At 38.3% G+C, this 22,071-nt stretch overlaps 2 protein-coding genes across 2 annotated transcripts; both read left to right on the forward strand.

The window, feature by feature from the left end:
- The first annotated feature begins 63 nt into the window (after nt 1–63).
- LOC111797271 (chaperone protein ClpD, chloroplastic-like) lies at nt 64–10,349 on the forward strand. The gene is made up of 12 exons (XM_023680229.1): nt 64–1,027; nt 5,236–5,396; nt 5,499–5,728; nt 6,815–6,923; nt 7,046–7,176; nt 7,979–8,080; nt 8,163–8,444; nt 8,521–8,621; nt 8,710–9,004; nt 9,218–9,451; nt 9,522–9,758; nt 9,908–10,349. The coding sequence occupies exons 1-12, from the start codon at nt 354–356 to the stop codon at nt 10,184–10,186; spliced, it is 2,835 nt and encodes a 944-aa protein (XP_023535997.1). The 5' UTR covers nt 64–353; the 3' UTR covers nt 10,187–10,349.
- A 1,671-nt stretch (nt 10,350–12,020) lies between these two features.
- On the forward strand, nt 12,021–21,433 carry LOC111797315 (COP9 signalosome complex subunit 6a-like). The gene is made up of 9 exons (XM_023680294.1): nt 12,021–12,592; nt 12,692–12,780; nt 17,452–17,545; nt 18,671–18,732; nt 18,827–18,905; nt 19,041–19,133; nt 19,410–19,510; nt 19,656–19,711; nt 20,867–21,433. The coding sequence occupies exons 1-9, from the start codon at nt 12,268–12,270 to the stop codon at nt 20,946–20,948; spliced, it is 981 nt and encodes a 326-aa protein (XP_023536062.1). The 5' UTR covers nt 12,021–12,267; the 3' UTR covers nt 20,949–21,433.
- The last annotated feature ends 638 nt before the right edge of the window (nt 21,434–22,071 follow it).

Genomic DNA, 22,071 nt, shown 5'->3' on the forward strand with positions numbered 1-22,071 from the left:
GTCAAAGGATGATCCGCGAAAGGAACTTCCTTTTGATATTAAAAAGTTGTTGTAAAAGACAAATCACTGGCACTGAATTCTTACGGAGTGCGTCTGAATATGGCACACTCTCAAGGCCGAGTCCTCCCCGTCGGCGTTGAAATAGTATGCGTTCATCAAACGGGTCTTTATCAGCATGGCCGATTGGCTAATTCCCCCATTGACTTGCCGTGCAATTCGTCTGTAATTCCTCGATTGTTCTTCTCTTTCATCTGCGCAATTCTTCAATTCTTTCTGTTGATTCATGAAGCATTTCCTCTGAGAATTTGGGATCGGGATTTCTAGTGGGAGTTTCAGATTTTTTACGAACAAGAATGCCAGCAACCCTATCTTCCACTTTGATCCATGTTCATGGCTGCAATCGATTGATATTGCCGCCATCTGTTTCTTCTTCCACTTGTTCGTTGAGTGTTCTATCGATTTCTCATTTATCTGGACGGAAAATCAATGGATTCCCATCTTCCAATCTCGTGTTCTCGTTTTCCCCTTCTTTTCTCACATCATTTCGTTCGCCAAATGAGTTTATCAGCGGTAGAACTCGGCGGAGGAGGCGGCTGAGGATTCCGATCATTTCCGCCATTTTTGAGCGGTTCACCGAACGAGCGGTGAAGGCTGTGGTCTTCTCGCAGAGAGAGGCGAAGGCCCTTTCAAAGGGTTTGGTTTTCACCGAACATCTTCTTCTGGGTTTGATTGCTGAGGAAGAGCATAATCAGTCTCCTGGCGGTTTTTTGAATTCGGGTCTAACACTACAAGAGGCTCGTGAGGCTGTTCGCGGCATTTGGCATAGCAACGATGCGGAAGCGGATATGAGTGTTGATAGTGCGGCTGTAACGCCTCATGTTCCTTTTTCTGTCGGCACCAAGCGGGCGTTTGATTCAGCTGTTGAGTACTCCAAGAAAATGGGCCATCATTTCGTTGGACCTGAACACCTCTCCATTGCTTTACTTGCTGCTGATGATGATGGAAACATAGAGTTGATTTTGAGGAGGTATTGTTCATTATCCATTTTGCATAACCATGGTGGATTTCTCAGCTCCTTTTATCACATGAACTTAAAGAAATCGGCTGCCTTTGTCTGTTCGTGGTCTGAATTGTTTTCCATTATGTCTGGTTTTTTTTAATATCAGAAGTTACTGTTGTTCTTGTTCATGTTTATTGTTTTTTGCGGTTTGCTTCTGATGTTTTTAGTGAGGCAATCCAATTAGTTTCATTAGCGGAGCAGATATTTTTAGGTGGAACACTTGACATATACACCTCCATTGCCGAGGTGTTTGCATCCTTGGACTAATAGTTGATTGAATTTGGTGGTGAGAAATTGGTGAAGAGTGTTAAGATTTGAGATCGATCTAGTGGTTAAAGCAACAATGGGAGATCTCACATTGATTGAAGAGCGGAACAAGTGCCAGCAAGGACGCTGGGTCCTGAAGGGGAGTGGATTGTGAGATCCCACGTCGGTTGGAGAGGGGAACGAAACATTCTATATAAGGGTGTGAAAACCTCACATCGATTGGAGAGGGGAACGAAGCATTCTTTATAAGGGAGTGAAAACCTCATATCAATTTGAGAGGGGAACGAGTGCCAGCGAGGACGCTGGGCCCCAAAGGGGAGTGGATTGTGAGATCCCACGTTGGTTGGAGAAGGAATGAACTATTTTTTATAAGGGTGTGGAAACCTCAAATTGATTGGAGAGGGGAACGAGTGCCAGCGAGGATGCTGGGCCCTGAAAGGGGGTGGATTGTGAGATCCCACTTCTTTATAAGGATGGGAAAACCTCTCCCTAGCAGACGCGTTTTAAAACCTTGAGGGGAAGCTCGAAAGGTACCCAAAGAGGACAATATCATTCAAAGAACTTTTGTAATTGGGAGATCGGTATAAATATTAGATGAAGTGTTCATATGCGTGCAATGAGGAAATTGTGGCTTACCAAGGAGAAAGAAGGCAATTGTGGGAATTGAAAAGACCTTTGATCTTGTAGATTGGAACATTTTGGATAAGGTGCTTTGGAAAATGGTCTTGGTTTAAATAGAGGTTTTGGATATGGAAAACTTAGGGGAATATTTTTGCCTCTAGATGGCTCGAGTAGGATGTCTAGGGCACCGTTCTTTAAACCAAGCTGTCATTCGGAAAACCAAAATATCTTTAATGGTGATGGTAAAATTCATCTTACTCCTTCGTAGTTCATTGATCATACCATTTTCTTTTGGAGTGGAGGGGAATATGTTTTAACCTCCATGGAGAGATATCTCTGGTGATAGTTCTTGCTCCATTTTCTCGTATGGTTCGTTCTCTTCTTCCAAGTCGATCCAAAATAGTTTCTTGCATTGATGGCCTCGCACAAATGTCTCATCGCAATTGTAGCACAACCCTTTCTTCCTTCTTGCTTCCATTTCTTCTCTAGTGAGTCGTTTTATCGAACAGTTGGTGCACGTAATTGGTGGATTGTGTTTGTTATCTCGGTTGGTGGTGGCCTTGGGATATATATTCTTCTCGTACAAATGAGACATACTCATTGCGGTTACCAAGTCCTGTGGCTGGTGGAGCTCCACCTCAATTGATATAGACTCTTGCAATCCGCTAATATACAACTGAATCTTTTGATTTTGAGTTAAAATTCCAGCTCTTGAAACCAACACTTCGAATTTGTTTTGGTACTCTTCCACTGAACCCGTTTGTTTTTAGCTTAGCGAGCCCAATATATTGCTTCGGATGGGAGGTTCAAACCGTAAATTGCATTGGTGGGCAAACACGGTCCAGGTGGGATGTGGAATATCCTGTACCATCTGTAAATACCATAGTTGAGCAATTCCCTCCAAGTGATAAGAGGCGAAGCTCACCTTTTCTTATTCGGATGTCGATTGATGTCGGAAAAAGTGTTTGACAATAGCTAATCCAACCCAAGGGGTCTTCCAGCCCATTGAAGCGAGGGAAGTCAAGTTTCATGAATTTGGTACAATCAAGTTTCTTCCAGAATTTTCAGAAACGGTGCCCTAGAAATTCCCTTATCTCTCCTTGTTTTTGCTCGACTTTCAGCACTTGAAGAAGTCAACCTGACTTCTTTGTGGATTCCAAGTCAAGGGACATGACATCCAATTTGGCATGAAGCTATTCAACCTTCTCATTACGCGCTTGATTGGCCTGCTCTTAAGATAAGAGTAAATTGAAGAGTTTGGTAAACGGTTCTTGCATAGATTCACTCATAATTGTTGGCTCTGATACCAAATTGTTACGTGCCCAAGTCTGCGATCGAGTTATGGGTCTCTCATAAGTGGAGGTAGATGATATTGTGTGGGGGAAGAAGTAGAATTCTTCTTTCGACCTATTTTAAATAATTGTTAGGCTCAAATAGAGGGAACCTTAATACCTTGAGTTAAAGTACTCTAAGACTAAATTGCAAATTTTTAGGTACCATCTTCATTGATGTTTATGACTATTTATACAAGTTGTATAATAACCATTGCTACACCAATGGAACCATGACTCAATCATGGAGGATTATCCTCTTAAAACGAAGGAAATAACTAAAAATAGAAATGAAAGTAGAGTCCTTACAACCATTGCTACATCAATGTATGACTCAATCATGGAGGATCATCCTCCTAGAACAAGGGAAATAACTAAAAATAAAATGAAGGTGAAAAAACTGCATAAAATGGGTTCCATACGTGATTGGTTCTTTTTGCCATGAGTGTAATGTGTGTACACTTGTGTCACTCTTCACCAACTGATGCCTCTTGGGAAAATGTTCAAGATATGACCAAACGGTTTCCACAATCCAAGCTTGAGGACAAGCTTTCTTTGGAGCCGGGAAGTATTGATACAATGCCACTATAAATGTACACATGTTACACTCATGACAGAAAGATCATTCACATATGGAACCCGTTAGTTGAATTTTTCTTTATGCAGTTTTTTTCTTCAGTTTCCATATTGTAAGGAGTCCTCCACCTTGATTTCTATTTTTAGTTATTTCCCTTGTTTTAGGAGGATGATCTTCCATAATTGAGTCATGCATTGATGTAGCAATGGTGGCAAGGACTCTACTTTCATTTCTATTTTTAGTTATTTCCTTTGTTTTAGGAGGATGATCCTTCATAATTGAGTCATGGTTCCATTAATGTAGCAATTATTATTATACAACTTGTATAAATAATCATAAACATAAGTGAAGATGGTACCTAAAAATTTTCATTTTAGTCTTGAGTACTTTAACTCATAGGTATTAAGGTTCCCTCTATTTCAGCCTTACAATATTCAAAATAGATCGAAAGAAGAATTCTACTTCTTCTCCCACACAAACACCGTCTACCTCCACTTACGAGAGACCCATAACTCGATCGCAGACTTGAGCCCGTAACACTTTCAAGGAGATCGAACCATGGACCTTTGGGATGGTAATAAGTGCCTTCTTCTCTAAGTTATGTTTAGATTGATCGAGTCTTATTTTCTTGCACCTTTATCTATGACTTCAGAAAGATGAGGTTGTTAATTTAATTTTAGTTCTAATGTTAGCCTTCCTACCTCCCTAGATTTTGATTTTCATTTTTAAGGACTCTTTCAGATATTGAGTTCCGGGACTTATTTTTTGTTGCTTCAAGGAATCCACCTTTCTCTATATGGCGAGGATTCTCATCATTGACTCAAACCTTCAAGCATCTCTTGTAAGAAGTCTATGTTTGCCCTTCCTCCCTTCTCTTCACGTCACCCTAGGATGTTAAAATTTCGTAGGACATATAATGCGAACTTTTTTCAAAGATCTTCTATGGCTTTGGATTCTAGTGTTGCATTGTGCAGAAAAGGGGTGGAGAATTTTCTTTTCTTTTATGTTTATAAGTGAGAACACTATATTAAAAGAGGAGCTAGAAAAGACAACCTACGGGCTGGGCAGAGAAAACGAAGCAGTGAGGATTTAGATTATGTGCTTTGTAAGCGGTGCTTTATCGTGAAGCTTTGGGCCGTATTCTTGGATACCTTTGGTCCTGGTTTGACCTTGCTAAGAGGGTGTATGAGTATGGTGGACGACTGTGGAGGAGGCGTTCATGTAAAAATTGGCGATGGAGTCTTTAAGCAAGCTAATTTAAAACGATCTGAGCAACAAAGGAGCTTGTCTCTGAAAATTCTTTGATTTCTTTTCAACCATAATTTAGATACGTGTGCCTAACTGGTATTGAATAGGCTGTTATCTTGAAATGATTTCAGCTTAGGGGTAAATGTTACTCAGTTGGTAGATGCAGCAATATCTAGGCTTAAGGGGGAGCTTGCCAAAGATGGTAGAGAGCCATCTAGTGCATTGCAATGGGTGCCTAAGAAATCGACTTCTAGAAAAGTTCTTCGTATAAAACCTTCTCAAAAAGAAAAAGGTAATACGTTATGATCTTGAATGTATATCTGTTTTATTTTTTTGTTTTGAATTTGACCAACGGAAAAGAGTTGTTAAATATTTTTTTTTATAATTGTGTCAGAGAATAGTGCTTTGGCTCAGTTCTGTGTGGATCTTACTGCTCGTGCTAGTGAAGGATTCATCGACCCTATTTTTGGTCGAGATTCTGAAGTTAAACGAGTTGTGGAGATACTTTGTCGCAGAACAAAAAATAGCCCCATTCTTATTGGTGAGAGTGGAGTAGGAAAGACAGCAATTGCTGAAGGGTTGGCTCTCAGTATTGCTCAGGCAGATGCTCCGTTCGTACTGTTGGTACGATTTCTAATCGTTGCTTGCTATTTTACGGTCGTTTTCACATATTCGCTTCTGACGTTTACATTCAGCTTTGATTTGGTTTGATGCTTCTGTGTTTTGTGGTCTTGTTTTGTGTTGGAGTCATGATAAGAGATGGTAGTCTGCCAAATTATCCAACATTTCCTCTATTTAAATCTATTTTGTGTTTCTTGGGGCAAGGAATATGATTGCAAATCAAGGTTCCATAGGTTTTTCCCCTGCTTGGACGTTGTTCGTTCATGAATCGAACATTTCTTTTTGATAGAAAACAACGCTTTTAATGGAGCAAATGAAATTACAGGGGAGATTAGGTGTGTCCAAACAAACAAAATAGCCTTACAAACAAGGATTCCAGTCGAAAAAATTCAACAAAACATCGTGGTTACAGAAACTTCTGACGAAGTATACCCTATAAAATGAAAAATTTAAGTTTTGTTGCGAGATTCCACCTCGGTTGGGGAAGAGAACGAAGTATTCTTTATAAGGGTGTGGAAATCTCTCCCTAGTAGACACGTGTTAAAAACTTTGAGGGGAAGCCCGAAAGGGAAATCCCAAAGAGGACAATATTTGCTAGCGGTGGGCTTGGGCGTTACAAATGGTATTAGAGCCAGACACTGGGCGATGTGCCAGTGAGGAGGTTGAGCCCCGAAGAGGGGTGGACATGAGGCGATGTGCCAGCAAGGACGCTGGCCCGAAGTGGGTGATTTGGTGAGGATCCCACATCGATTGGAGAAAGGAATGAGTGTCAGAGAGGACGTTGGGCCCCAAAGGGGGGTGAATTGTGAGATCCCACATCGGTTGGGGAGGAGAACGAAACACCCTTTATAAGGGTGTGGAAACCTCTCCCTAGCAGACGCGTTTTCAAAAACTTTGAGGGGAAGCCTGAAAGGGAAAGCCCAAAGAGGCCAATATCTGCTAACGATGGGCTTGAGCGTTACATTTATTGTGTAATTCTAAGTGATTTTTTGTTTGCAATTCTAAGAAGGTATGTATGGCTTGTTTCCTCTATTGTTCATATGATTTATCTCTTTATCTTATTGAAACAAAACAACATTTTATCCACAGAACAAACAGGTAATGTCGTTGGATATTGGACTACTCGTGTCTGGTGCGAAGGAAAGGGGAGTATTGGAGGCACGTGTTACTGCACTAATTAACGAGATAACAGAATCAGGTCGAGGCTTAGTGTAAATTACATTTAATTAATTAATTAATTTATTATTATTATTTTTTTATGGATAACCGGCACATGAAAGATCACAAAGTTTACACACCTATGTTACGGTTGGTTTGCAGGCAATATTATCCTTTTCATTGATGAAGTCCATTCACTTGCTGAGCTTGGTGCGGCTGGAGGTGGAAGTAAAGGGTCTGGTCTTAACTTCGCTAATTTATTGAAACCGTCACTTGGGAGAGGAAAACTGCAGGTATCTTCACTTAATTTTTAACGGTTATCATGTTGAAGTGCCTAAATGATCTTGTGAACTATGCTTTTAGCTTTTCCTGCTTTGAAATAATGTATACTATGTCATGTATTAGTTTTGAGATAACTCGCTCATATGATAGTATTGGCTTTGCCATAATTGATATTATGATTAAGTAGTATGAGTATTTGCATGTGTTTTGTCCTTCATTCACGGTATATTAGTGTGACAGCCCAAGTCCACCGCTAGCAGATTTTGTCCTCTTTAGGCTTTCCTTTGAAGGGAAGTTTTTAAACGTGTTTGCTAGGGAGAGGTTTCCACACCCTTATAAAGAATGTTTCGTTCTCCTCCCCAATCGATGTGGAATCTCACAGGCACACCTCCTCGTGTCCACCCCCTTTTGGGTCTTAGCCTCCTCACTGGCACATCGCCTGGTGTCTTGCTCCGATACAATTTTTAACAGCCCAAGCCCACCACTAGCAGATATTGTCCTCTTTGGACTTTCCCTTTCGAGCTTTCTCTCAAGGTTTTTAAAATGCGTCTGCTAAGGAGAGATTTCCACACCCTTATAAAGAATGCTTCGTTCTCCTCCCCAACCGACGTGGAATCTCATAATTAGTGACAAAATGTACTAAGTTCAAATTGTTTTCTCTTAGGAATACCTTTGTATTTTAATTTTTAGATGTCAATCTCTTGATCATTTACTTGGGTCAATCAAGAATCATATGTCTGTTCTCTCCATGTGTGCGTTATATCCGTCGTCCACTCAGTCATTTTCGGTACATAACTATTTTATTGCTGGCAGTGTATTGCTTCCACTACAATTGGTGAATACAGAAAGAAATTCGAGACGGATAAAGCATTAGCGCGACGATTCCAGCCTGTGCTGATCGAGGAGCCTAGCCAGGTAATTTTTCTATTTCTTAATTGTATGTCAAGCGCAAACCATACATTCTTCAATGTTTAATGAGATAGGATCATAAATATAGGATAATGCAGTGCGAATGTTGCTGAGCATTTGTGACAAGTACGAGGCTCACCACAACTGCAGGTTTACATTTGAAGCGATAAACGCTGCTGTGTATCTGTCTGCAAGATACATAAGTGATAGGTATCTTCCGGATAAGGCTATCGATCTCATCGACGAAGCAGGTAGTAGAGCTCGTATGGAAGCCTTTAAGAAGAGAAAAGAATTGCAGACTTCTATACTCTCTAAATCACAGGATGAGTATTGGCAAGAAATTAAGGCCATTCAGGCTATGCATGAAATGGTATTGTTTTTGCATATTTGATATTACTGCTCAAATCTGTTATCATTATTGATATCTCTTCTTCCGCTATGAACAGAATCTGGCCAATAAACTCATAGATGGTGAAGTACAAAGCTTGGATTCTTCTGGGAATAACGTCGTGGAGTCGACTTTATCTTCAATATCCGATAATTTTGAGTATGAAACTTCAATATGAAAAATGTTATTTGTTGGCCTGAACAATTTTTTAAGAAAGAGTATTAATTCATACTGTTATTTGTTCCAGACCTGTGGTGGTCGGACCGGATGATGTCGCAGCAGTTACTTCTCTTTGGTCAGGCATCCCAGTTCAGCAGCTAACGGTTGATGAGAGCGTTCTTTTGATGGGTCTTGACGAACAGCTCAAAAAGCAAGTTGTCGGGCAAGATGAGGCTGTTTCTGCAATTTCTCGAGCTGTTAAACGGTCTCGGGTTGGGCTTAAGGATCCCGACCGACCTATAGCGGTTTTACTTTTTTGTGGTCCTACTGGAGTTGGCAAGACCGAGCTAACAAAAGTTCTGGCTAGGTGCTACTTCGGTTCGGTAATACCTTCATTAGTATTTACAGCCCTCTACACGTATACTGTTTGATTGTCACTTTTTCTGTAACCAAAAGATTAGAAGTTTGAACGCGTCATTAACTCGTCCCCTACCGTATGTTCCGTGACTTAATTGCCTGCAGAGTTTAAGCTAGCCTTTGAATATTACTGACAACATCTATTTTGCATTTCGACACTAAACGTAACATGCGTGCAGGAAGCAGCTATGCTAAGATTGGACATGAGCGAATATATGGAGCGACATTCTGTGAGTAAACTAATCGGATCACCTCCAGGATATCTCGGCTACGGAGACGGAGGAACATTAACAGAAGCAATTAGAAGGAAGCCATTTACAGTTGTATTGCTTGACGAGATAGAGAAAGCTCATCCAGATGTTTACAACATCGTCCTCCAGTTATTCGAAGACGGACACCTTGCAGATTCTCAGGTTCGTTCTCATTGTACTCCAAGATTAGTGCTGTTTTTCACTGTCTTACATTTCAAATTGGAACCGACAGGGACGGAGAGTGTCGTTTAAGAACGCATTGATAGTAATGACATCAAACATCGGTTCGACTTCAATCATAAAGGGTAGACATCACTCCATCGGTTTCTTTACTTCAGAAGACGAGTCATCTAGTTCATATGCAGGAATGAAATCTCTTGTGATAGAGGAACTCAAGGGGTATTTTCGTCCCGAGTTGCTGAACCGGATAGACGAGATAGTCGTGTTCCAACCCCTTCAAAAGGCTCAGGTTAGTCCGGTTTGTTCTTTTTTGTTTCGAAATAACTACGGCTCGACCTCTCTCGCCTTCAGCTAGTTTAATGATTTACATCCTGGATTGAACTCATTGAGACACTGATTTAGTTTTTCATACGATTGGTTTGCATTGTTTCACATTAGATGCTTGAGATCTTAAACCTGATGCTTCAAGAAGTAAAGGATAGGCTCATGTCACTTGGGATGGGTCTAGAGTTATCAGAGTCAGTAAAGGATCTCATATGCCAAGTAGGGTATGACCAAGCTTATGGTGCTAGGCCTCTTAGGAGAGCCGTTACCTTAATAGTTGAAGACCCCTTAAGTGAGGCATTCCTTTATGGTGATCCAAAGCCTGGTGATACTTTTGTTGTTGATTTGGATCCTACAGGGAACCCCTTTGTCAAAAACCAAGTCTACCAATGATTTAGGATTGAATTGTATAGTTTCGTGTATTTAATGTATAGCTATGTCGAGTTTTCGACAAATATTCTTTGAAAAGAGTATACAGACGACCAACAATGACTGTGTATTTGTCTTTTTTCGGTCGAATATAGCAAATAACAGCAACTTCATAGACTTTTAAAGCTTTCCACGTTTCTCAATGTTACTTACGTTATTGCTAGAAGTGATAGGAAGCTTTGGTGGGGACTTCGGTTCTAAGTAGAAACCTATTTGATTGATAGATTGAATGTAACGGTCTAAACCCACCGTTAGTAATCGAAGGGGGGTGGATTGTGAGATCCCCACATCGGTTGGGAGGAGAACAAAATATTCTTTATAAGGGTGTGGATTGTGAGATCCTACATCAATTGGGGAGGAGAACGAAACATTCTTTATAAGGGTGTGAAATCCTCTCCCTAGGAGAAGCACTCTAAAAACCTTGAGGGGAAGTTTGAAACGGAAAGCCCAAAGAGGACACTATCTATTAGCGGTGAGCTTGGGTTGTTACATTGAAAAGTTTGAACATCGTTAGAGATAAAACAGTTGATTTTGATGTACGTGCAATTGAAGTTTCATGTTGGCTATAGAAGGGAGGATCTATTTCATATGAACGAAGACAATTATCTCTATTTTCACGAGATTTTTTGATTGAATTAAAATAGATCACGTGGGTTCATGTTATCGTGGAGGGCTCGTTGTCGTTAATAGAGCAAGATTGGATGCTTAAATTTTTTTATTCATTTACGATTATTGATGCGTCTAATTAAACTAGTTTTGAGAGTAAAATTTTGAAATTCTTTTCTTTAGTCCGTTACTTGATGTTGGTTATACTAACCACTAATGAGACTAATCATTTGACATAAATTGATAATAGTAAACCTAATATTAACTCGATGGATAAAACATTAATTATTATTTCAAAGATTGATGGTTCGAGCTTCTACTTCATGGTAGGGATGTACATTGAACCCGACAACCCAAACCAACCCAACCTGAATCATAGGGGTTGAATTGGGTTGGATCTTCTACTTCATGGTAGGGGTGTATGTTGAATCCGACAACCCGAACCAACCCAACCTGAATCATAGAAGTTGAATTGGGTTCGATCTTCTACTTCATGGTAGGGGTGTACATTGAACCCGACAACCCGGATCTTCTACTTCATGGTAGGGGTGTATGTTGAATCCGACAACCCGAACCAACCCAACCTGAATCATAGGAGTTGAATTGGGTTCGATCTTCTACTTCATGGTAGGGGTGTACATTGAACCCGACAACCCGAACCAACCCAACCTGAATCATAGGGGTTGGATTGGGTTGAGTTAGCATTTTCAAGTTGGATTGGGTTAATTTTTTGAAACCGAAAATATTCAGTTTGAGTTTCGGATTATTGGACAAAATTCTATGTTATTTTCGGTTTGGGTTTGGGATTCATTGGACAAAATTCTATGGTAACTCAAAACGAACAAAATTTTATAAAATATATTGGCTTTTAACTCGACTAAAAAATTAATTAGTTAAAATATTATTATTTAAAAAAGATTTAAAAAATTAATTTTTTTTTAGCTTTTAGAATATCTATTTTAGTGCGGAATCTCTTAAAAATAAAAATAATCATGTTGGTTTTTATTTTTAACATTAATAATGTAAAATATTTAAAATAAATAAATAATTTTAAAAAATAAAAATAATCATGTTGGTTTTTATTTTTAACATTAATAATGTAAAATAATTTAAATAAATAAATAATTTTAAAAAATAGAAATATATTATATAAATTGAAAGTTTTAAGATGAAATTACAATATACATAAATGTGCACGAGTTAACTGTAAAGCTTCGAAGCGCACGGGAACTTTCTCTTCAGCTTCTTCCAGAAAAGTTTCGGAGATTGCCGAAAACAGAGCATTGATGATGGATGGGAATTGAAGAACGAAGTGGAAGATTTCGGTAAACAGTGTTGAATCCACTACTTTGTGTGTTCCATTCTCTCTGGTTTTGATTTCTAGGTCAAGCAAATCTTGGATCCTCGATCGTTTGTTCCTTGTTTTGTTGCAATCGATCATGGCGTCCTCTGGCAGCGGATTGACATTCAAGCTGCACCCTCTTGTGATTGTGAACATTTCCGATCACTACACTAGGGTTAAGTCTCAGATGAATCCTCCGTCATCTTGCTGCTCAGCTCCATCTCCTTGCGCCTTGAGTAATGACGCCGATGTAGCCGATTCTGTGGACCCTACCACTTCTCCTCCCGCACCTAGGGTTTACGGTTGTGTTGTTGGTGTTCAGAGGGGCCGCACCGTTGAGATCTTTAACAGCTTTGAGCTTCTTTATGACCCCAAAACTCAATCACTCGACCGCACTTTCCTTGAGAAGAAGCAAGAGCTCTGTTAGTAATTTCCGACATCTCTTTCATTTTTCTTTCGCTTTTTGGTTAGTGTTGATTTTGTTGTTTATGATGATTGAGTTGGTCTCTTATTTGGAACAGATAAGAAAGTTTTTCCCCACTTCTACATTTTGGGTTGGTATTCTACTGGGAGTGATGCCTTGGAGTCTGACATGCATATCCATAAGGCTGTGAGTTTCCATTTAAACTGCTGTCTTACTATCTTGGCACAGAGTTGTTTACATGGCTTTCACATTCTCAAGTATACTGCGCCTATTGAAATTTTAAACGGACTCTTAATTCCTATAGAATTTTATTTGCGCACCTGAGAATTGTGAGTCTTAGTTTCACCGGACTTCCGTAGTTATTAGATAGGTTTTCTTTTAGATTGGAGTCTGTTCTTTCTTAATTAGGGTTTGAATTCCTTTTGTAGGGATGAATTTTTGTATGTTCTTGTATTTGTTTTTCATTCTTCTTGATGTGATGAGAACTTGGTTTCTCATTAAAAAAACACATACCTGAGATTCAAAAGATGTCCAATTGATTTAGTATTAACTCTAATACTTCTTTCTGCCTCTCTCCCTGCGTACGTATGCGTGTGGATGCGCGTACAGATCTTCCTGCTCAATCGCTTCCTTGAAAAGACTCTCCAGACCCTTTACAGCGCTTCCATAGTCACCGCAAGTAGTTTTACTCCCTTCAAAGAATAACAATTTTCTCAACTTTTAGCCCAATTTCTTACTCCTTTTACTTAGAATCACACAATTTGAACTCCTATAATGCCTCTAATTTCAATAAGCTCATCCTACTTCGCCTTGAAAATACAATGAATGTATTTTTGGTGAAATGGTTTTGGAAATTTTAGTTGGAGCTTGATTCTTTGTGGCGAAGGATATCCTTTGTTCTCTCGGTTTATTAAATGTTGTATTAGGGATGGTTCAAATACCTACTTCTAGAAGGATTGTTCGGTGGGAGAGAAACCTTAGTATTCCTTGTTCCCTAGTCTTTACTACCTGTCAGAGAAGATGTTACACTTGATGTTCTCTATCTTGCCTTCCTCTGACAATTCTTCATTTTCTTTGTTGTTGTGCACTTTTTGATCGTGAGGCTTGTGAGATTGTCAATCTCCTATGCTTTTGGGAAGAAGGGATTCTCGGACTTGCCTTCCAAAGCTCTCGAGGGCGTTTCCCGTAGTTATTTGTTTGGATTCTTTGTGCCCCTTCTTCCCCTAAGGGTCTACGTGTTTCTCCCTTTAGAATGTTAAAATTCCTTANTTTTTTTTTTTTTGCATGGAAAGTTTTGCATGGGAGAGTGAGTACTCTTGATCTTATCTAGAGGCTTTCTTCCATGGTGTTTTGTTGTGTCTTTAATGGTCTGCCCTTTGTAGGAGAGAGGAAGAGGATCTTGACTATTTATTTGGGATTGTGTGTTTGTTACCTCCTTGTGGAACAAATTTTTTTAGGACTGTTGGGCTTGTGCTTGCTCGCAATAGAGGTTGTTGTTTGATATTTGAGGTGGTGCCCTTGAATTGTCCCTTTCGTGACAAAAGAAAGGGCTCTTTGGCAATCTCAATGTTTTTTACTTTGTTGTGGAACATTTGGCTGAATAGGAATAGTAGAATTTTTTCGTGGGGTTAAGCAATCTAGGGAGGACCTTAGGCACGTCTTTGATTTGATTCATCCATGTGGGCCACTGTTAATACAATTTTTTTTTGTAATTATTAGTTTAGTATGATTCTTTTGGATTGGAGCCCCTTGTTGCAATTGGGTGTGTGGGCTATTTTTTTTTTGGGCTTGTTTTTGTATTGCCCGTATTTCCTTTTTATCTATGTCAATGAAAGCTAGTTTCTCATAAAAGAAACTGATGAATGTATTTCCAGTATTTTTTATTAGGTTTCCTAACCTTAGATTATTGACAGCTTTTTGCCGAAGACAATCGCCTTTTTAGTAGTTCCCTCTTATCAAGAGGGTGTACAAAGTGTGACTTTCAACTAGCTCAATGCTCATCAAATTTAGATGGGAGGTCTACCGTGGAGAATGTATTTCTTGCGTTGTTATTTAAGTGTCGAATGAAAGAATGGTATTGTTAGGATCTATTGATATGTTCAGAGTATAGATAAGATTATGATCACTACACAAAGCTCCCTCCCTCCCTCCCTCCCCTTCTCAAACCTTAACCTTGGCCTCCCACCGCCACACCTCAGTCCTTTGGGGATTTGAGAATGGAACTAGGAAGCACCTTTCTCTTCTTTCTACCAATGCCTTAGGTAGTTTATCTTGTGGAAATTAGTAACTAGGTAATTGGTCTGAAGTTCTTATTTTTAGTTCTCTTGGCTCTCTGTGTGAGGGCAAAGGAATGTTTCATTTGTATTCCTACCATACCCTCTCTGAAAACTTTGAACCCTCAAACTAAATCTTCTTCTATCTCTCAGCTGTCCAGGGAAGAAAGAAAAATACATATTTATATTAAGTGGAAGGGGGAATTGGGTGGGGGCAAGGATGGAGAATATAATATTGTCCCCTGCCCCATTTATCTAACGGGGAAAAAATATTCCCCACTCCCCGTCTAAATGGGGGATCCCCTTCCCATTCGGGGTGGGGGCCCCGTAGATAAAATTGATATCTCTACTTGCAAGCTCAGAAAAAGTAATTGAAAGTCCAAAAGAACTAATCGCAATTGATTCACCGCTTGCAAGTCCTCTACTGAAGAAGCAAGTTAATCACACTTTCTCACACATTCCACCCAGCAACCCACCCAACAAACCTATTTACACTATTCTGCAAATCATCCGTGCATTCCACTACTCCACTATTCTAATTCCACTTAGTGAGCAAATCCAACAAGCCCTCACTACTAATTCATCTGGTACACCATTCGGACACACATTCCACTATTCCAACCAGCAATAGAGGAAGAACAAGGTCCTTTCAAATATTCTTGTAATAGAGGAAAAACAACCTCATCCTAACAATCACTCGCATAAGGTTGTGATATTCATAAATGAAGCAGAAACTTGAAGTAGATGTTGCAGTTTCATGTGTGTAGCCCATTTCCACTAGAAGTTTGAGCAGCAATTTTGGCACTCAACTGGTTGAGAATCCAGAATTTTAAGGAAGGTCCAAGTAGCAAGGAGGTCCATAATATAATATATCATACTTCAAATGGGAAATAGGATTTATTTTCTTCCCTTTTGATTATTTCACCATCATGTCAAGAAAAATCTCAAAACGTTCTTCCAATTGTCATCACAAATCATCAAATTCCGAGATTCATATTTGAAGTATTTAATAATGGAGGGAACCAAGGTGCTGGAGGAAGAAAAGGAGGGGATAGAACTAAGATCTCCAATTCCGTCAAGGCGGGACTCCAATTTCCGAGTGGGAGTATCGGATGGTACCTTAAGAAAAGCCGCTACTTGAGAAGTGAGCACTAGAGAGACACAACGACCGTGGAGGTACTCCAAGAGTGAGCATGAGAGAGACTAGCAACGTCCATGGAAGTGCTCCAAGCGGAGTGAGCATGAGAGAGACGAGCAATGCTTGTAGAAGTGCTCCAAGAGGAGTGCGCACGAGAGAGACAAGTAATGCCTATGGATGTGCTCCAAGAGGGATGAGCACGAGAGATGCAAGTAACGCCTGTGAAAGTGCTCTAAAGGGATAGCATGCATGAGTTATGTGTTCTCACAACTTCAACTGATAGATGTGCTAACAAAAGGACTTCATAGCTTACTACATCTTGAGTTAGTATCCAAGCTATGAATGAATGATATCTATTACTCAGCTTAGGAGGAGTGTCGAAGGATTAGCCTTAAGTTGGGAGATATTTGTGTAATCCCATTAAGTATGGGAAGTAGACGACCTCCCTAATCTATCTCTATTATTACTTAGTATCTAGGGGTTTATTTAAATTTATTGTTACTTGCTATCTAGGGGTTTAGTTAGGCTTTTTGTATTATATAAAAGGCACATGTACCTCTTTAAAAATTAATAAGAAAAACAACAAGCTAATTTAGACCTGCAACATATATGACCGATGATTCTAGTTTGTGAAGGTCACTCAAAAGTTTTGTAATTTGGCACTAAGATTTCTAGTTTTAGGTATGTTTATTCTAATAGGAACTCCCTATTCTACCTTTTCTGATTGGTTAATGGTGAAAAAAGCAAGCAAACATTCAAATGCCTTTAAAATCACAAGTTCATAGAATGAGAGGGCATTGGTGATAGGGTTCATCCCCTTGCTTGATGACTTTTCCTGGAGGCTATGCAAAAGAGTTTTGCTGCAGTAGTATTATAACCCTTTCCCTTGAGGGTTGGGGGGTTGACAGGAGTTAGGGGTGGGCTTAATGAAAGTAGTGTCATGCCACTCTTTTAGCATCCATCTTACAGAGAAGTTTCTAGTTTACTGGCCGATGTTTTCCAGTCTTTACTCTTTGGAAATTTATTTCTTTACTAGAGTTCAGAATATGTTCACATATATATATATATATATATATATATTTTCCTTTTTCTTTGTCTTTTATGACAAGGTGCCACATTGAATATTATGATATGATAAAAAACTTCTGAAGGCCAGCCTTTGTCTAGTTCTATTCTCTCAAAGATATTTTTATAATATGCGTGTTCTCTAACTCTGTTCAAAGGCAATTGAAGGTTCTTTGTAATCTTCCTAGCCTTCTTTGGGAGGATGGGTAGCTTAGTTTATGTATTAGCATTCAATGTTGAAATTCAATTTCTTACTTGAACAAGAGAAAGTATATAGTTTGATAGATGTAATTGTATCTGTTTTCTTGGATGGGAAATTAGAATATGGTAATGGATACAATTCTACTTTTGTTAATTTTGATGAGCTTTCTGACTTAACAGTTGATGGATATCAATGAAAGCCCTGTCTATGTTCTTCTCAATCCTTCAATTAATCATGCCCAAAAGGATCTCCCAGTCACGATTTATGAGAGTGGTAATATTTCTTGTTTCTTTTCTTCTTCTTTGCATGGTTTTTGTCTGCAGTGTGTTATCAATAAATTTCTTTGGTTATATGATCATTTGTCTTCATCATTCTTATGTCAATTCTCAGGTATATCATCCATGATTTCCTTGGTGTTGAATATTAGTGCGCATAGTTTGGTTTTCATGTACTCAGGAATTGTTATCTTATTCTGAAACCTTGTTTTTTTTTTTTTTTTTTTTTTTTTTTTTTTTTTTTTTTTTTTTAAATAATCTTTTGGCATTCAAACTATCATGTTGGGAAGCATCAAGAAGTCTATAACTTTTCTCTTGGATGGTCACAAGTTCAAGGGATAGTAACAGAGTTATTGGCAATTGATCCATTCTGTGTGAAGTTTCAACCAAAAGAAATTGGAAAGTATTCCAAGCTTTAGTAAGCTGTTTTCTGGGGAACTGTTAGGAAAGAACTATCCGTATATTGCCAAGAGGAAAATTCTGGAATGCTGATGATATGGTATTTGTCTTTGGGCTATAATACTTCTAAGATAAAAAATATATATTTGGTGTATAATATGGATTATATTTGAGAAGAGAATGTGAAACTTTGACTTTTTAAATTATGAGGTCTTTTTAAATGCCTGGCATACAAATTTGTTGCATTTATCACCCAATCCACCCAATTTCACCTTCAGGGGGACATTTGTTCAAAACTTGAAACATTTTCATCTTGTCCTCAATTTAGAGATGTCACATAGAAAACAACAAACAACATATTGCATGTGGCAGGTCACAAGGGTGTGCGCAGTCACGGCATTTACTGTCTAAATTGATTGTTAGATTTTGATATAGAGGGGACAGGCAAGATAATTATGAGTAATTATGAGTAAAAAATAAAAAATTTGGGCTCTTAGAAAGCTATTTTAACCAAATGCCTTCTAAGGGTGATTGTCATGAGGTGGCCTAAGTGGACTTAGGTTTTGTTTTTGTGCACCCCAATGAAAATTACTTGTCTTGCTCTTAAATTACTCGTTACCACAATATTCCCATGGTAAAATTCCACTAGAAAAAGATTGAGAAAAAAATTGTTTGCATGGTGGTATTAACTCTTGTTTTTTGTTTGTGATTTCTACAACTATAGAGCTACATGTTATTGAAGGGATTCCTCAGCTAATTTTTGTTCGTTCAAGTTACACCATAGAGGTTTGTTTGCTTGGTCTCTCCTTGAGTCCTTCAAACTTGTTGCAATTCCGGTTATTGAGTTTCTCGCAAATTTTCCTGTTCTTACTCTTTAAAGACAGTAGAAGCTGAGAGAATTTCTGTTGATCATGTTGCGCATTTGAAACCATCTGACGGAGGCTCTGCTGCTACTCAACGTGAGTGATCCAATACCTCTTTGTATTTCAATCGGGGGTTAAACCTCGTTATTTCTTACTGCCAGAAAGAAAATTATTATGATTTGATATGTTATTGATATGTTTATAATGAGAGAAATTTTGTCTTCAATTTAGTGGCTGCTCACCTTGCGGGCATTCACAGTGCCATCAAAATGCTAAACAGCAGGATCAGGATACTTCACAGTTATCTTCTGGCAATGCAAAATGGTATTTTCTTTTCTGTACTATGCATAAAAATGTTTATGATGAAAAATTTTAGGGTATAAAAGGCCAGGGTGGTTATTCCTTTCCTTTTTATCAGTTGTGGTTAGGCTCTGATTTCTGATGATTGTCAGAACACGAGTGCTACATTTAGTGGTTCTAACGAGCTTGTGAATTCTTCCTGAAACTTGTCATTAAATGGCTCAATTTGAGATTTTTTCTATTCTGATTAAATGGCTCAATTTGAGATTGATATTTTCTATCTGTTATTCTTTGTATCAGGGGATGTTCCCATGGAGAGTTCCTTACTAAGGCAAGTGTCAAGTTTGCTCAGAAGATTGCCGGTTACTGAATCTATAAAGTTTCAAGACGATTTCTTGATGGTGAGTGCTATCGCGCATCTCACATGTTATTTCCCTGGCCCTGGTTTTTCCTGCAGTTAAAATTTAAATGTTTGCACCAAAAATTTAGACATTGCTTTGATTCTGTGACTAGTTATTCTTACTTCCATAATGTCCCTCCTTTCAGGACTATAATGACACAATGTTGATTACATATCTAGCTATGTCCACTAATTGCTCAAGGTATGATATTTCTGATCATATTGTATACTTTAGATGTGGAATACTCTGTATGTGGCTGCTAACTAGATTAGAATCACAAACATATGCTCAGTATCATATGATCTCGAAAAATAGAATCGATACCCTGGAAATGCCAAGTGCGTGGTAAACAAAGTACGTTTTTTAGAGAGCAGTATTTGTAAACATTTCTACCCATTTTGACTTTTTCAGAGCTTATTTGATATCAAATTTAAACATTTTTTTTTTCATTCTAATTGTCAATTTAAGGAAATTTACTATTTCCCCAACGACGATCTCACAAACAAAAAGCTGTCGTCTCAAATTCATTTCCCACATATTTACTCGTCACATCATTGGTTTAAGTGGATTTTTTAGTTACTAAAATGTTTCTTTTTCGACTTATGCTAGTCAAATTGAAAATTTATCAATTATCTCATTTCCATATGTATATTTTCTTCATTCCAAGTATGTTTGAATTTGGAAGGGAGAAACTTACGTTCTAGATTGCATGTTGAGTGTACTTGAGTATGTCTATATTGAATGAATGTTCAATGTGGATGCACGCTCATACCCTTAGTGTTGGTAGCTTGTATAATTTTTCTAATGTTATCAAGCATTACGTAGTTGGGATCTTGTCCCTAAAATGCGTCCATGCATGTGTACATGTAGAGTCTGCTTTTGCAAATATGTACGCTGTACATTTACCTCTTCCAACTGATATTTGCTTTTACATTTATAAAAGTTCAAAACTCCTTCCTTTTAGTGAAAAAAAAAAAGGTTGATTCTTCTTCGGCCCTTCCCTATTTACCGAGTGAAAGAAAAACGAACAAGAATGAGGGAAGACTATATATAAGCTGATCCTCTACTAATGTAACTAAGGGGCAGCATTCTTAATTGGCCAATTTCAAGTTATCTGGTTGATGGATAAGTTAACTGTACTTCTTTTTGGAGCATTTGTGCTTCTTTCTCCTTGGTTTTGCATGCATACCAGTAATTATCAAACATTCCTTTGAGAGTATACTACCATTGTGAGAATGTCGAGCACTAAGTTGATAGTATATTACCCTATGCGTTGTCCTAGCATTAATTCTTGTATTATCTGTTCGCACTGTTCTTTTTCCTCTCCTAACCTCACACCCAACACTAACTTTCCAGTATAATGAACGAGCTGATCGAAAAGTTCAACACTGCATACGACCGACATAGTCGAAGAGGTGGCCGAACAGTTTTTATATAAAACCCCAACTGTCAACAGAAAGTTCAGGTACTTCAATGATACTGCTAGGATTTGAGTGGTTCTGAAAGCATGACATAGGAATTACTATCTCTTTTGTTTTGATTTTTTGCTCTTAATTCCTATGTATGGATGCTGTAGAAGTGAAAAATGGTTTGAACATGCATGATTTCCCTCCCTTTCCCTCTACATAAGGCCATCTGTTACACATATGAGGACACAGTTTAGCTCTAGAGGATGCAATATGTAATTCGAGAGAGATTAATGGGCAAGCCCTCCTCAAAAGGGTAGACTAGTTGAGTCGACTTTACTTCCTTAAATCATCCTTTGATACTTCCCCCAGTTTTAAGATGCATATTACTCTCCACCTATCTACAGTCAGATCTTATGATGGAGAAGTATTTTTCTTTGTGAGTTGTGTAAAAAATCTCGTATCAGTTTTTATCGTAAACTTTCGGTTTTATTACCGTGGACCTTATATACTTAAACAAGCGTGTAGCAACTTCTGCCCTTGTTATTTTCAGTTAATTTACTTGCTAATTAACGACTACTTATTGGTTTAAACCTTGTATGTATGTATGTATGTATGTATGTATGTATGTATGCTTGTTGGTTTAAATAAAATTAGACTAATCAAAGAACAAATTAACCATTGATAACTAATACTCATAGATTTTCTTAACGTAGTTGAAATTTGAGAATAATATCTTATTTAATGATATCGTGAATGGATTTTTTTAGAGTTAAAAATTGTAACACAATTTGTGATTGTTTTATAATTAGATTCATAATCAAAAAAGTAAGTGTTTGTGATTGTTCTCGAAGAAATGAAACAAAAGATATGGTAGAACTAAGACAGATATTGTATGAACTCTACCCAATGCTAGATGCTGAAGCGCATAATAGATCGATATGAACATCATGAGCTGTCCTGTAATAAAACATGTTGCTGATACTTTCTTCTCGGTTCTTTCTTCCATAATCCGAAAAATGAAGAGGTGAGAGGGCTCTATAGAGAATGTGGTTAAAAATCCATAATAGAGTTTGTAGGAGCTAAAATTGACAATGAAACCCTAGCAAATATTAGGAGTCAAAAACAATTATTTTTCCTTTAAAACATTGATAA

This window comes from Cucurbita pepo, chromosome LG06, assembly GCF_002806865.2.
Source record: "Cucurbita pepo subsp. pepo cultivar mu-cu-16 chromosome LG06, ASM280686v2, whole genome shotgun sequence".
NCBI classification, from domain to species: Eukaryota; Viridiplantae; Streptophyta; class Magnoliopsida; order Cucurbitales; family Cucurbitaceae; genus Cucurbita; species Cucurbita pepo.

Coding starts and splice junctions, on each gene's coding strand:
- LOC111797271 (XM_023680229.1), top strand. CDS start 354: ATGCCAGCAACCCTATCTTCCACTTTGATCCATGTTCATGGCTGCAAT. Junction 7,177..7,978: donor TTGGGAGAGGAAAACTGCAG/GTATCTTCACTT, acceptor TATTGCTGGCAG/TGTATTGCTTCCACTACAAT. Junction 8,622..8,709: donor TCAATATCCGATAATTTTGA/GTATGAAACTTC, acceptor TATTTGTTCCAG/ACCTGTGGTGGTCGGACCGG.
- LOC111797315 (XM_023680294.1), top strand. CDS start 12,268: ATGGCGTCCTCTGGCAGCGGATTGACATTCAAGCTGCACCCTCTTGTG. Junction 19,134..19,409: donor TCTTCTGGCAATGCAAAATG/GTATTTTCTTTT, acceptor TCTTTGTATCAG/GGGATGTTCCCATGGAGAGT. Junction 19,712..20,866: donor ATGTCCACTAATTGCTCAAG/GTATGATATTTC, acceptor CTAACTTTCCAG/TATAATGAACGAGCTGATCG.